The sequence below is a fragment of the Salvelinus fontinalis genome, chromosome 32 (genome assembly GCF_029448725.1).
Source record: "Salvelinus fontinalis isolate EN_2023a chromosome 32, ASM2944872v1, whole genome shotgun sequence".
In the NCBI taxonomy this organism is placed as follows: domain Eukaryota; kingdom Metazoa; phylum Chordata; class Actinopteri; order Salmoniformes; family Salmonidae; genus Salvelinus; species Salvelinus fontinalis.
In genome coordinates, this window is record NC_074696.1 from 27659445 (window position 1) to 27673660 (window position 14216).

At 49.5% G+C, this 14216-nt stretch overlaps 1 protein-coding gene across 4 annotated transcripts in view; it reads left to right on the forward strand.

Annotated features, from left to right (window-relative positions):
• Window positions 1-14216, forward strand: part of LOC129831005 (PHD finger protein 14-like) — a 141835-nt gene that overhangs the window by 62511 nt on the left and 65108 nt on the right. For 3 of the 4 annotated variants that reach the window (XM_055893963.1, XM_055893962.1, XM_055893965.1), the window contains exon 16: window positions 9219-9381. In XM_055893963.1, the coding sequence (XP_055749938.1) occupies window positions 9219-9381 (163 nt within the window). The remainder of the gene's footprint in view (window positions 1-9218; window positions 9382-14216) is intronic. The other variant, XM_055893964.1, reaches the window with a different exon arrangement.

Consider the following 14216-nt stretch of genomic DNA (forward strand, 5'->3'; position numbering starts at 1 on the left):
ACAGACGCAGACAGACAGACGCAGGCAGGCAGACAGACGCAGGCCGGCAGACAGACGCAGGCCGGCAGACAGACGCAGGCAGGCAGACAGACGCAGGCAGGCAGACAGACGCAGGCAGGCAGACAGACGCAGGCAGGCAGACAGACGCAGGCAGGCAGACAGACGCAGGCAGGCAGACAGACGCAGGCAGGCAGACAGACGCAGGCAGGCAGACAGACACAGGCAGACAGACAGACGCAGGCAGACAGACGCAGGCAGACGCAGGCAGGCAGACGCAGGCAGGCGCAGGCAGGCAGACGCAGGCAGAAAGACAGACAGACGCAGGCAGGCAGACAGACGCAGGCAGGCAGACAGACGCAGGCAGGCAGACAGACGCAGGCAGGCAGACAGACGCAGGCAGGCAGACAGACGCAGGCAGACAGACAGACGCAGGCAGACAGACAGACGCAGGCAGACAGACGCAGGCAGACAGACGCAGGCAGACGCAGGCAGGCAGACGCAGGCAGGCAGACAGACAGACGCAGGCAGAAAGACAGACAGACGCAGGCAGAAAGACAGACAGACGCAGGCAGGCAGACAGACAGACGCAGGCAGACAGACAGACGCAGGCAGGCAGACAGACAGACGCAGGCAGACAGACAGACAGACGCAGGCAGACAGACAGACAGACGCAGGCAGGCAGACAGACAGACGCAGGCAGGCAGACAGACAGACGCAGGCAGGCAGACAGACAGACGCAGGCAGACAGACAGACAGAGGCAGACAGACAGACAGACGCAGGCAGACAGACAGACGCAGGCGGGCAGACAGACAGACGCAGGCAGACAGACAGACAGACGCAGGCAGACAGACAGACAGACGCAGGCAGACAGGCAGACAGACAGACGCAGGCAGGCAGACAGACGCAGGCAGGCAGACAGACGCAGGCAGACAGACAGACGCAGGCAGACAGACGCAGGCAGACAGACGCAGACAGACGCAGGCAGACAGACGCAGGCAGACAGACGCAGGCAGGCAGACAGACAGACGCAGACAGGCAGACAGACAGACGCAGGCAGGCAGACAGACAGACGCAGGCAGGCAGACAGACAGACGCAGGCAGACAGACAGACGCAGGCAGACAGACAGACGCAGGCAGGCAGACAGACAGACGCAGGCAGGCAGACAGACAGACGCAGGCAGGCAGACAGACAGACGCAGGCAGGCAGACAGACAGACGCAGGCAGGCAGACAGACAGACGCAGGCAGACAGACAGACAGACGCAGGCAGACAGACAGACGCAGGCAGGCAGACAGACAGACGCAGGCAGGCAGACAGACAGACGCAGGCAGGCAGACAGAGGCAGACAGACAGACAGACGCAGGCAGACAGACAGACGCAGGCAGACAGACAGACGCAGGCAGACAGACAGACGCAGTTAGACAGACAGACAGACAGACGCAGGCAGACAGACAGACGCAGGCAGACAGACGCAGGCAGGCAGACAGACGCAGGCAGGCAGACAGACGCAGGCAGGCAGACAGACGCAGGCAGACAGACGCAGGCAGGCAGACAGACGCAGGCAGGCAGACAGACGCAGGCAGACAGACGCAGGCAGGCAGACAGACGCAGGCAGACAGACGCAGGCAGACAGACGCAGGCAGACAGACGCAGGCAGACAGACGCAGGCAGACAGACGCAGGCAGACGCAGACAGGCAGACAGACAGACGCAGACAGGCAGACAGACAGACGCAGGCAGACAGACAGACGCAGGCAGGCAGACAGACAGACGCAGGCAGGCAGACAGACAGACGCAGGCAGACAGACAGACAGACGCAGGCAGGCAGACAGACAGACGCAGGCAGGCAGACAGACAGACGCAGGCAGACAGACAGACGCAGGCAGGCAGACAGACAGACGCAGGCAGACAGACAGACAGACGCAGGCAGACAGACAGACAGACAGACGCAGGCAGGCAGACAGACAGACAGACGCAGGCAGACAGACAGACAGACGCAGGCAGACAGACAGACAGACGCAGACAGACAGACAGACAGACGCAGGCAGGCAGACAGACAGACGCAGGCAGACAGACAGACAGACGCAGGCAGGCAGACAGACAGACGCAGGCAGACAGACAGACGCAGGCAGACAGACAGACAGACGCAGGCAGACAGACAGACAGACGCAGGCAGACAGACAGACAGACGCAGGCAGACAGACAGACAGACGCAGGCAGACAGACAGACAGACGCAGGCAGACAGACAGACAGACGCAGGCAGACAGACAGACAGACGCAGGCAGACAGACAGACAGACGCAGGCAGACAGACACACAGACGCAGGCAGACAGACACACAGACGCAGGCAGACAGACACACAGACGCAGGCAGACAGACAGACACACAGACGCAGGCAGACAGACAGACAGACACACAGACGCAGGCAGACAGACGCAGGCAGGCAGAGACAGGCAGACAGACGCAGGCAGGCAGAGACAGGCAGACAGAGACAGGCAGACAGACGCAGGCAGGCAGAGACAGGCAGACGCACACAGAAAGAGAGAGATGAGAAAGAGATGGGAGAGAGGGAGAGAGAGATGAGAAAGAGAGGGAGAGAGAGATGGGAAAGAGAGGGAAAGAGAGATGGGAAAGAGAGGGAGAGAGAGATGAGAGAGAGATGGGAAAGAGAGAGAGAGAGAGATGGGAAAGAGAGAGAGAGAGCGAGATGGGAAAGAGAGAGAGAGCGAGATGGGAAAGAGAGAGAGAGAGCGAGATGGGAAAGAGAGAGAGAGAGAGCGAGATGGGAAAGAGAGAGAGAGAGAGCGAGATGGGAAAGAGAGAGAGAGATGGGAAAGAGAGAGAGAGAGCGAGATGGGAAAGAGAGAGAGAGAGCGAGATGGGAAAAAGAGAGAGAGAGCGAGATGGGAAAAAGAGAGAGAGAGCGAGATGGGAAAAAGAGAGAGAGAGCGAGATGGGAAAAAGAGAGAGAGAGCGAGATGGGAAAAAGAGAGAGAGAGCGAGATGGGAAAGAGAGAGAGAGTGAGAGAGAGATGGGAAAGAGAGAGAGAGAGATGGGAAAGCGAGAAAGAGAGCGAGATGGGAAAGAGAGAGAGAGAGCGAGATGGGAAAGAGAGAGCGAGATGGGAAAGAGAGAGAGAGAGCGAGATGGGAAAGAGAGAGAGAGAGCGAGATGGGAAAGAGAGAGAGAGCGAGATGGGAAAGAGAGAGAGAGAGCGAGATGGGAAAGAGAGAGAGAGAGCGAGATGGGAAAGAGAGATTGAGAGCGAGATGGGAAAGAGAGAGAGAGAGCGAGATGGGAAAGAGAGAGAGAGCGAGATGGGAAAGAGAGATTGAGAGCGAGATGGGAAAGAGAGAGAGAGAGAGCGAGATGGGAAAGAGAGCGAGATGGGAAAGAGAGAGAGATGGGAAAGAGAGAGAGAGAGCGAGATGGGAAAGAGAGAGAGAGAGCGAGATGGGAAAGAGAGATTGAGAGCGAGATGGGAAAGAGAGAGAGAGAGAGCGAGATGGGAAAGAGAGCGAGATGGGAAAGAGAGAGAGATGGGAAAGAGAGAGAGATGGGAAAGAGAGAGAGATGGGAAAGAGAGAGAGATGGGAAAGAGAGGGAGAGCGAGATGGGAAAGAGAGAGAGAGCGAGATGGGAAAGAGAGAGAGAGAGCGAGATGGGAAAGAGAGAGAGAGAGCGAGATGGGAAAGAGAGAGAGAGAGCGAGATGGGAAAGAGAGAGAGAGAGCGAGATGGGAAAGAGAGAGAGAGAGAGCGAGATGGGAAAGAGAGAGAGAGAGAGCGAGATGGGAAAGAGAGAGAGCGAGATGGGAAAGAGAGAGAGAGAGCGAGATGGGAAAGAGAGAGAGAGAGCGAGATGGGAAAGAGAGAGAGAGAGCGAGATGGGAAAGAGATAGAGAGAGCGAGATGGGAAAGAGAGAGAGCGAGATGGGAAAGAGAGAGAGAGAGCGAGATGGGAAAGAGAGAGAGAGAGCGAGATGGGAAAGAGAGAGAGAGAGCGAGATGGGAAAGAGAGAGAGAGAGCGAGATGGGAAAGAGAGAGAGAGAGCGAGATGGGAAAGAGAGAGAGAGAGCGAGATGGGAAAGAGAGAGAGAGAGCGAGATGGGAAAGAGAGAGAGAGAGCGAGATGGGAAAGAGAGAGAGAGAGAGCGAGATGGGAAAGAGAGAGAGCGAGATGGGAAAGAGAGAGAGCGAGATGGGAAAGAGAGAGAGAGAGATGGGAAAGAGAGAGAGAGAGATGGGAAAGAGAGAGAGAGAGATGGGAAAGAGAGAGAGAGAGATGGGAGAGAGAGAGAGATGGGAAAGAGAGAGAGAGAGATGGGAAAGAGAGAGAGAGAGATGGGAAAGAGAGAGAGAGAGATGGGAAAGCGAGAAAGAGAGCGAGATGGGAAAGAGAGAGAGAGAGCGAGATGGGAAAGAGAGAGCGAGATGGGAAAGAGAGAGAGAGAGCGAGATGGGAAAGAGAGAGAGAGAGCGAGATGGGAAAGAGAGAGAGAGAGAGCGAGATGGGAAAGAGAGCGAGATGGGAAAGAGAGAGAGATGGGAAAGAGAGAGAGATGGGAAAGAGAGGGAGAGCGAGATGGGAAAGAGAGAGAGAGAGCGAGATGGGAAAGAGAGAGAGAGAGCGAGATGGGAAAGAGAGAGAGAGCGAGATGGGAAAGAGAGAGAGAGCGAGATGGGAAAGAGAGAGAGAGAGCGAGATGGGAAAGAGAGAGAGAGAGCGAGATGGGAAAGAGAGAGAGAGAGCGAGATGGGAAAGAGAGAGAGAGAGCGAGATGGGAAAGAGAGAGAGAGAGCGAGATGGGAAAGAGAGAGAGAGAGCGAGATGGGAAAGAGAGAGAGAGCGAGATGGGAAAGAGAGAGAGCGAGATGGGAAAGAGAGAGAGCGAGATGGGAAAGAGAGAGAGCGAGATGGGAAAGAGAGAGAGAGAGATGGGAAAGAGAGAGAGAGAGATGGGAAAGAGAGAGAGAGAGATGGGAAAGAGAGAGAGAGAGATGGGAAAGAGAGAGAGAGAGATGGGAAAGAGAGAGAGAGAGATGGGAAAGAGAGAGAGAGAGATGGGAAAGAGAGAGAGAGAGATGGGAAAGAGAGAGAGAGAGATGGGAAAGAGAGAGAGAGAGATGGGAAAGAGAGAGAGAGAGATGGGAAAGAGAGAGAGAGAGATGGGAAAGAGAGAGAGAGAGATGGAGAGAGAGAGATGGGAAAGAGAGAGAGAGAGATGGGAAAGAGAGAGAGAGAGATGGGAAAGAGAGAGAGAGAGATGGGAAAGAGAGAGAGAGAGATGGGAAAGAGAGAGAGAGAGATGGGAAAGAGAGAGAGAGAGATGGGAAAGAGAGAGAGAGAGATGGGAAAGAGAGAGAGAGAGATGGGAAAGAGAGAGAGAGAGATTGGAAAGAGAGAGAGAGAGATTGGAAAGAGAGAGAGAGATTGGAAAGAGAGAGAGAGAGATTGGAAAGAGAGAGAGAGAGCGAGATGGGAAAGAGAGAGAGAGAGAGCGAGATGGGAAAGAGAAAGAGAGAGAGCGAGATGGGAAAGAGAGAGCGAGATGGGAAAGAGAGAGAGAGAGAGAGATGGGAAAGAGAGAGAGAGATTGGAAAGAGAGAGAGAGATTGGAAAGAGAGAGAGAGAGATTGGAAAGAGAGAGAGAGAGATGGGAAAGAGAGAGAGAGAGATGGGAAAGAGAGAGAGAGAGATGGGAAAGAGAGAGAGAGAGCGAGATGGGAAAGAGAGAGAGAGAGAGCGAGATGGGAAAGAGAGAGAGAGAGAGCGAGATGGGAAAGAGAGAGAGAGAGAGATGGAAAAGAGAGAGAGAGATGGGAAAGAGAGAGAGAGATGGGAAAGAGGGAGGGAGAGAGAGAGAGAGAGAGAGAAGGGAGAGAGCGAGAGAGCGAGAGAGAGAGAGATGGGAAAGAGGGAGAGAGAGAGAGAGAAGGGAGAGAGCGAAAGAGATGGGAAAGAGAGAGAGAGAGATGGGAAAGAGAGAGAGAGATGGGAAAGAGAGAGAGAGAGATGGGAAAGAGAGAGAGAGAGATGGGAAAGAGAGAGAGAGAGATGGGAAAGAGAGAGAGAGAGATGGGAAAGAGAGAGAGAGAGATGGGAAAGAGAGAGAGAGAGATGGGAAAGAGAGAGAGAGAGATGGGAAAGAGAGAGAGAGAGATGGGAAAGAGAGAGAGAGAGATGGGAAAGAGAGAGAGAGAGATGGGAAAGAGAGAGAGAGAGATGGGAAAGAGAGAGAGAGAGATGGGAAAGAGAGAGAGAGAGATGGGAAAGAGAGAGAGAGAGATTGGAAAGAGAGAGAGAGAGATTGGAAAGAGAGAGAGAGAGCGAGATGGGAAAGAGAGAGAGAGAGAGCGAGATGGGAAAGAGAAAGAGAGAGAGAGATGGGAAAGAGAGAGAGAGAGAGAGATGGGAAAGAGAGAGAGAGAGATGGGAAAGAGAGAGAGAGAGATGGAAAAGAGAGAGAGAGATGGGAAAGAGGGAGGGAGAGAGAGAGAGAGAGAGAGAAGGGAGAGAGCGAGAGAGCGAGAGAGAGAGAGATGGGAAAGAGGGAGAGAGAGAGAGAGAAGGGAGAGAGCGAAAGAGAGAGAGATGGGAAAGAGAGAGAGATGGGAAAGAGAGAGAGAGATGGGAAAGAGAGAGAGAGATGGGAAAGAGAGAGAGAGATGGGAAAGAGAGAGAGAGATGGGAAAGAGAGAGAGATGGGAAAGAGAGATAGATGAGAAAGAGAGATAGATGAGATGGGAAAGAAATAAAGAGAAAAAAGAGAGAAAAGAAAGAAAAAGAGATAAGAAAAAGAGAGATATAAGAAGGAAAGAGCAGAGAGAGCAAGAGGTGGGATAGAGAGAGATGAGAGCTGGGAAAGTGGGATAGAGGTGAGATTGGAAAGAGAGAGAGATGGGAAAGAAAAAGAGAGAGTGATAAGAAAGAGAGAGAGCTGGGAAAGAAAAAGAGAGAGGGACTGGGGGAGGTAGATGGGGAAGAAAGAGAGGGACTGGGGGAGGTAGATGGGGAAGAAAGAGAGGGACTGGGGGAGGTAGATGGTGGAAGAAAGAGAGGGACTGGGGGAGGTAGATGGTGGAAGAAAGAGAGGGACTGGGGGAGGTAGATGGGGAAGAAAGAGAGGGACTGGGGGAGGTAGATGGGGAAGAAAGAGAGGGACTGTGGGAGGTAGATGGGGAAGAAAGAGAGGGACTGGGGGAGGTAGATGGGGAAGAAAGAGAGGGACTGGGGGAGGTAGATGGGGAAGAAAGAGAGGGACTGGGGGAGTGAATGGTGAATGGGTGCCAGAGGACTCGATGGTACAAGAGTTTACAAAACCAAAAGTTGGACCAAGTGCTGTCCATAGTACACACACACGACACTGTACTGTAAATCTGTTATGACATTGTTATAACATTGTATAAAAACATGAGAACCCGGGGATTATTGTGTGATAACGCATGACTAAGGGCTGTTCTTAGACCCGAGACGAAGCCCTTAGTCAGGAGTTGTCATACGATATTCCCCGGGTTTTTGAGGGCCTTATTGCTTTTATAAAACGGTTGCCCACATATTTATACAAATATTAATCTAATGTTTTCATTAAAAACAGCGGGCTGGTCGTTAGTTCTTATGTTTTGACGCAGTTGTTAATTCTAATCATTCTATTCTTTGGACATTGCTATGCTAACCAAATCATTGGCATGTAGCTAGCTAGCAGAGATTCAGTGATGATGAAAACCTCAATAAATAATGATTTAATGAATATCCAATAGGCCTACATAGGCCGCACTGCGCTGGTTAATAAATGAATGGAATTCTTGAGTGTTCAGTTTCCATGGTGAATTAGTTGGTTTCATTCTTGGGCTACCTAGCCTACTGGTATGGGAGATAAAGCATTTGTAAAATGATTCATTGTTGCACAGGTTGTAAAGGCAGACAGGTAGGTTTATAAAGCCCCCATCTGTTGCAAATCAAATAGTAGCATGGAAAAATAGTGTGTAGACGCTTTTTTGCCCAAGGGATATTGTTACTGAATTTCCTGCCTGGACTGCGGGACAGTGGAATTATGAGATTAACACGTCATGGTATTTTGCGTGAGTAAATGTCCCGCATATCATCCAATCAGCATCGAGGATCCAAACAAACCGTTTTATAATAACTTGGAGTAGAAGATACATTAGTGTCCACAATTGATGTATTTTCTATTAAGTGTGACATTTCAGAATACTCAATGGCAGCAGATTTATCAGATGGAGAATGCAGAGATGGTGGAAATGTCCCACTTCACACAGTAGAGGTAGATGTCCTTATCTGAATAGATAAATAGACGGGCTCTTTTGTGTATCTGTCTCAATAGTTTCAGTAGTATTCTGTCTCTGTCACTTAGTGAGCTACTTCCACAGTTATTCATCTCCCTTTTTACTTCCTATTCTAAGTTATGGGGGATTGTAGTGTGGGTGTGCGCACATCTGAGATGTGTGTGTTGTTTGTTTTTGTGGCACCTCAACCTGCACGTTGTCCCTGCCTGTGACTGGGAGTAAATCATTTAAACCATGAATTAGAGAGCACGGCGGCGTTCTGCTCCGGAGGGCAGAAATTACAAAGTGTTTGGATGGATATCATTTTGTGGAGCCGAGGCCAAGTCATACCTAATTACTATGATCTGCACCCCACGAAAGAGGCAGAAAGAAAGGTGCAGACAGGGCTTCTCAGTAGGAACTAGAAACACACAGAGGATCCACAAGTTCACTTTGCCTTAAGCTATAATACTGATGTGATCTAGTTTATAAGACTGGCAGAAACGTATGTCACAGTCGTATGCTTTGCCTGGGTCAGCATAAACCCCTGTTTTCAAATCCAGGGGCAGACCTCCAGGCTCAGATTTCAATACTTTGGGAAAACAGCATTTTCTTTTTTTTTTTCGAACCAAGCAAATATTATTTTCATAGATTTCAACAAAGACAGACATTACAGACAAAAGCCTTAGTGTTTTGTTTGTTTTCTCAACATAATCAGCAGCATCTAGATCCTGTTTGTCAGACATTGATAGTAAGAGAGAAAGGTATCTGAAACCTGTTTTCCATGCTTAAGATGTTCACAGATTAGTCAAATCAATACCCCTGCAAAGACGAGAGGACACTATCTGGACCGTGAAAGATCATCCCTCTCTCCTCTCTCTACCTCTACCACTCTACTTCTACCTTTCTCTACCTCCCGCTTCTTCTCAGGCAATGTTCAGAGTGTGACCAGGCCAGTAGCGATGATGCCGACATCGCCATGGAGACGCTGCCCGACGGTACCAAGAGGTCTCGGAGACAGATTAAAGGACCAATCAAATTCATCCCTCAGGAGATGTCCCCGGAGCCCAAGAAACGAGATGTGAGGGGCACGGTGTGTATTAACACACTTTTTATTTATTATGTACAGTGCCTTCAGAAACTTGACTTTTTCCATGTGTTGCGTTACAAAGTGGGATTAAAATGGATTTAATTGTAATTTTCTGTCAACATTATACACAAAAAAATCTGTCAAATTGAAAGAAAAATTCGACATTTGAAATGTATTATTGGAATATAAAAGGCGGATATATTTGGATTAGATATGTATTCAACCCACTGAGTCAATACATGTTAGAATGACATTTGGCAGCGATTACAGCTGTGAGTCCTATAGAGCTTTGCAAACCTGGATTGTACGACATTTGCCCATTTATTCTTTTTAACATTCTTCAAGCTCTGTCAAGTTGGTTGTTGATCGTTGCTAAACATCCATTTTCAAGTCTTGCCATAGATTTTCAAGCTGATTTAGGTCAAAACTGTAACTAGGCCACTCAGGAACATTCAATGTCTTCTTGGTAAGTAACTTAAGTGTATATTTCGGGCTTGCATTTTAGGTTATTGTCCTGCTGTGCATTTGTCTCCCAGTGTCTGTTGGAAAGCAGACTGAACCAGGTTTTCCTCTAGGACTTTGTCTGTGCTTAGCTCGATTCTTTTTCTTTTTATCCTAAAAAACTCCCTATTCCTTGCCGATGACAAGCACACCCAAAACATGGTACTCTGTGATTTGTTGTGTTGGATTTGCCTCAAACATAATGCTTTTTCAGGACAAAAAGTAAATTTCTTTGCCACATTTTTTGCAGTATAACTTTATTACCTTATTGCAAACAGGATATATGTTTTAGAATATTTTTATTCTGTACAGGCTTCCTTCTTTTCACTCTGTGAATTAGGTTAGTATTGTGGAGTAACTACAGTGTTGTTGATCCATCTTCAGTTTTCTTCTATCACAGCCATTCAACTCTGTAACTGTTTTAAAGTCATCATTGGCCTCATGGTGAAATTCCTGAGCGGTTTTGTTACTCTCCGTCAACTGAGTAGGAAGGACGCCTGTATCTTTGTAGTGACTGGGTGTATTGATACACAATCCAAAGTGTAATTAATAACTTCACAATGCTCAAAGGGATATTCAAACATTTTTTTCCCATCTACCAATAGGTGCCATTCTTTGCGAGGCATTGAATCTGTGTTTGAAATTTACTGCTCGACTTATGTATGTGTGAGATACAGAGATGGGGTAGTCGTTCAAAAATGTTAAACACCATTATTCCACACAGTTAGTCCATGCAAATGATTATGTGACTTGTTAAGCACATTTTTACTCCTGAAGGTAATTAGGCTTGACATAACAAAAGGCTTGAATACTTATTGACTCAAGACATTTCAGCTTTTCATTTTTATTAATTTAGAAAAATAAACATTAGCATTGGCACGCGAAACTACCTCTAACTTCCTTCATACTGGATGCAAATATATCTGACTCTGGGGATGTCGATAAAGGGCATCCTTACCAAAATCCAGAAAGTATCCCGTTAGGTGGTCGTCTGTCAAAATGGGTTTTGCCGGCCTCCACTTTGCTAGTTTTGGGGTCAATTGTGTTGATATTTCTGGGGTAGCCTTTTGAATTGTCCTGCCATCTACTGTATAATCCAGAATGTATTTCCCGGGTTTGGAGAAACAGACAGTAATCCGTCAACCTATACCGGGGGTTAAAGTACTCCATCATAGGTATGAGTCCAGCCCCAATGACGTCTGTAGTCTAGCCCTTCTTTGTCCCGTTTGACCCGTCACCAGATATACCAGGCCAGACTCACAGGACTAATGGCGGAGCAGTATAAAGAGTGTATATGTGACTAACTTGGTTCGACCCCGTGTTGTCTGTGTTCTACAAGACTGTGATTGCCCTCGAAACTAAAGCCTAAAGCTAAAACTGAGCTACATATTCTGTACGTCATATTCTGTCTGTCCCTTAACCAGGAGCTGAGCTCTCTGCTCTTTTTTCCCAGCCCAACAGATATACCAGGCCAGACTAACAGAGCCCGACAGATATACCAGGCCAGACTAACAGAGCCCGACAGATATACCAGGCCAGACTAACAGAGCCCGACAGATATACCAGGCCAGACTAACAGAGCCCGACAGATATACCAGGCCAGACTAACAGAGCCCGACAGATATACCAGGCCGGACTAACAGAGCCCGACAGATATACCAGGCCGGACTAACAGAGCCCGACAGATATACCAGGCCGGACTAACAGAGCCCGACAGATATACCAGGCCGGACTAACAGAGCCCGACAGATATACCAGGCCGGACTAACAGAGCCCGACAGATATACCAGGCCGGACTAACAGAGCCCGCCAGATATACCAGGCCGGACTAACAGAGCCCGCCAGATATACCAGGCCGGACTAACAGAGCCCGGCAGATATACCAGGCCGGACTAACAGAGCCCGACAGATATACCAGGCCGGACTAACAGAGCCCGACAGATATACCAGGCCAGACTAACAGAGCCCGACAGATATACCAGGCCAGACTAACAGAGCCCGACAGATATACCAGGCCAGACTAACAGAGCCCGACAGATATACCAGGCCAGACTAACAGAGCCCGACAGATATACCAGGCCAGACTAACAGAGCCCGACAGATATAGCATGTATCAGGCCAGACTAACAGAGCCCGACAGATATAGCATGTATCAGGCCAGACTAACAGAGCCCGACAGATATACCAGGCCAGACTAACAGAGCCCGACAGATATACCAGGCCAGACTAACAGAGCCCGACAGATATACCAGGCCGGACTAACAGAGCCCGCCAGATATACCAGGCCGGACTAACAGAGCCCGCCAGATATACCAGGCCGGACTAACAGAGCCCGCCAGATATACCAGGCCGGACTAACAGAGCCCGACAGATATACCAGGCCGGACTAACAGAGCCCGACAGATATACCAGGCCGGACTAACAGAGCCCGACAGATATACCAGGCCGGACTAACAGAGCCCGACAGATATACCAGGCCGGACTAACAGAGCCCGACAGATATACCAGGCCAGACTAACAGAGCCCGACAGATATACCAGGCCAGACTAACAGAGCCCGACAGATATACCAGGCCAGACTAACAGAGCCCGACAGATATACCAGGCCAGACTAACAGAGCCCGACAGATATACCAGGCCAGACTAACAGAGCCCGACAGATATACCAGGCCAGACTAACAGAGCCCGACAGATATACCAGGCCAGACTAACAGAGCCCGACAGATATACCAGGCCAGACTAACAGAGCCCGACAGATATAGCATGTATCAGGCCAGACTAACAGAGCCCGACAGATATACCAGGCCAGACTAACAGAGCCCGACAGATATAGCATGTATCAGGCCAGACTAACAGAGCCCGACAGATATAGCATGTATCAGGCCAGACTAACAGAGCCCGACAGATATACCAGGCCAGACTAACAGAGCCCGACAGATATAGCATGTATCAGGCCAGACTAACAGAGCCCGACAGATATAGCATGTATCAGGCCAGACTAACAGAGCCCGACAGATATACCAGGCCAGACTAACAGAGCCCGACAGATATAGCATGTATCAGGCCAGACTAACAGAGCCCGACAGATATAGCATGTATCAGGCCAGACTAACAGAGCCCGACAGATATACCAGGCCAGACTAACAGAGCCCGACAGATATAGCATGTATCAGGCCAGACTAACAGAGCCCGACAGATATAGCATGTATCAGGCCAGACTAACAGAGCCCGACAGATATACCAGGCCAGACTAACAGAGCCCGACAGATATAGCATGTATCAGGTCAGACTAACAGAGCCCGACAGATATAGCATGTATCAGGCCAGACTAACAGAGCCCGACAGATATAGCATGTATCAGGCCAGACTAACAGAGCCCGACAGATATAGCATGTATCAGGCCAGACTAACAGAGCCCGACAGATATAGCATGTATCAGGCCAGACTAACAGAGCCCGACAGATATAGCATGTATCAGGCCAGACTAACAGAGCCCGACAGATATAGCATGTATAAGGCCAGACTAACAGAGCCCGACAGATATAGCATGTATCAGGCCAGACTAACAGAGCCCGACAGATATAGCATGTATCAGGCCAGACTAACAGAGCCCGACAGATATAGCATGTATCAGGCCAGACTAACAGAGCCCGACAGATATAGCATGTATCAGGCCAGACTAACAGAGCCCGACAGATATAGCATGTATCAGGCCAGACTAACAGAGCCCGACAGATATAGCATGTATCAGGCCAGACTAACAGAGCCCGACAGATATAGCATGTATCAGGCCAGACTAACAGAGCCCGACAGATATAGCATGTATCAGGCCAGACTAACAGAGCCCGACAGATATAGCATGTATCAGGCCAGACTAACAGAGCCCGACAGATATAGCATGTATCAGGCCAGACTCACAGGACTAGGTCACACTGCTGTACTAAACAGGATACGCTGCTGTACTAAACAGGATTGCTAGTAGACATGCCAGGAAACTAGAGGGGGTGGATCCAAACACATACTTCCTCTGTTGTTCAGTCCCAACCCCCCCCCCCCCCCCACCCCACCCCTGGCTAGTTGGTTCAGGTCCGCCTGAACTTCTTCCAATCTACAGAGGATTGGGATGTGATTCATGTAGAATGAAGTTTGAATATTAACAAAGGGGGAAATCTAACATCTCCTTGTTGTTCTTGACGCTAGCAAGCAAGTGACGGAGCCGGGTTGTGTGTGTCTTTAAAAAGGAAGACTACATATTTAAACAGATTGTGAAAACAATTCCATCTGTCGCCTTTGGCTCCTCGTCCACCACTCAGCAGATGGAACACTTATCATTATAAA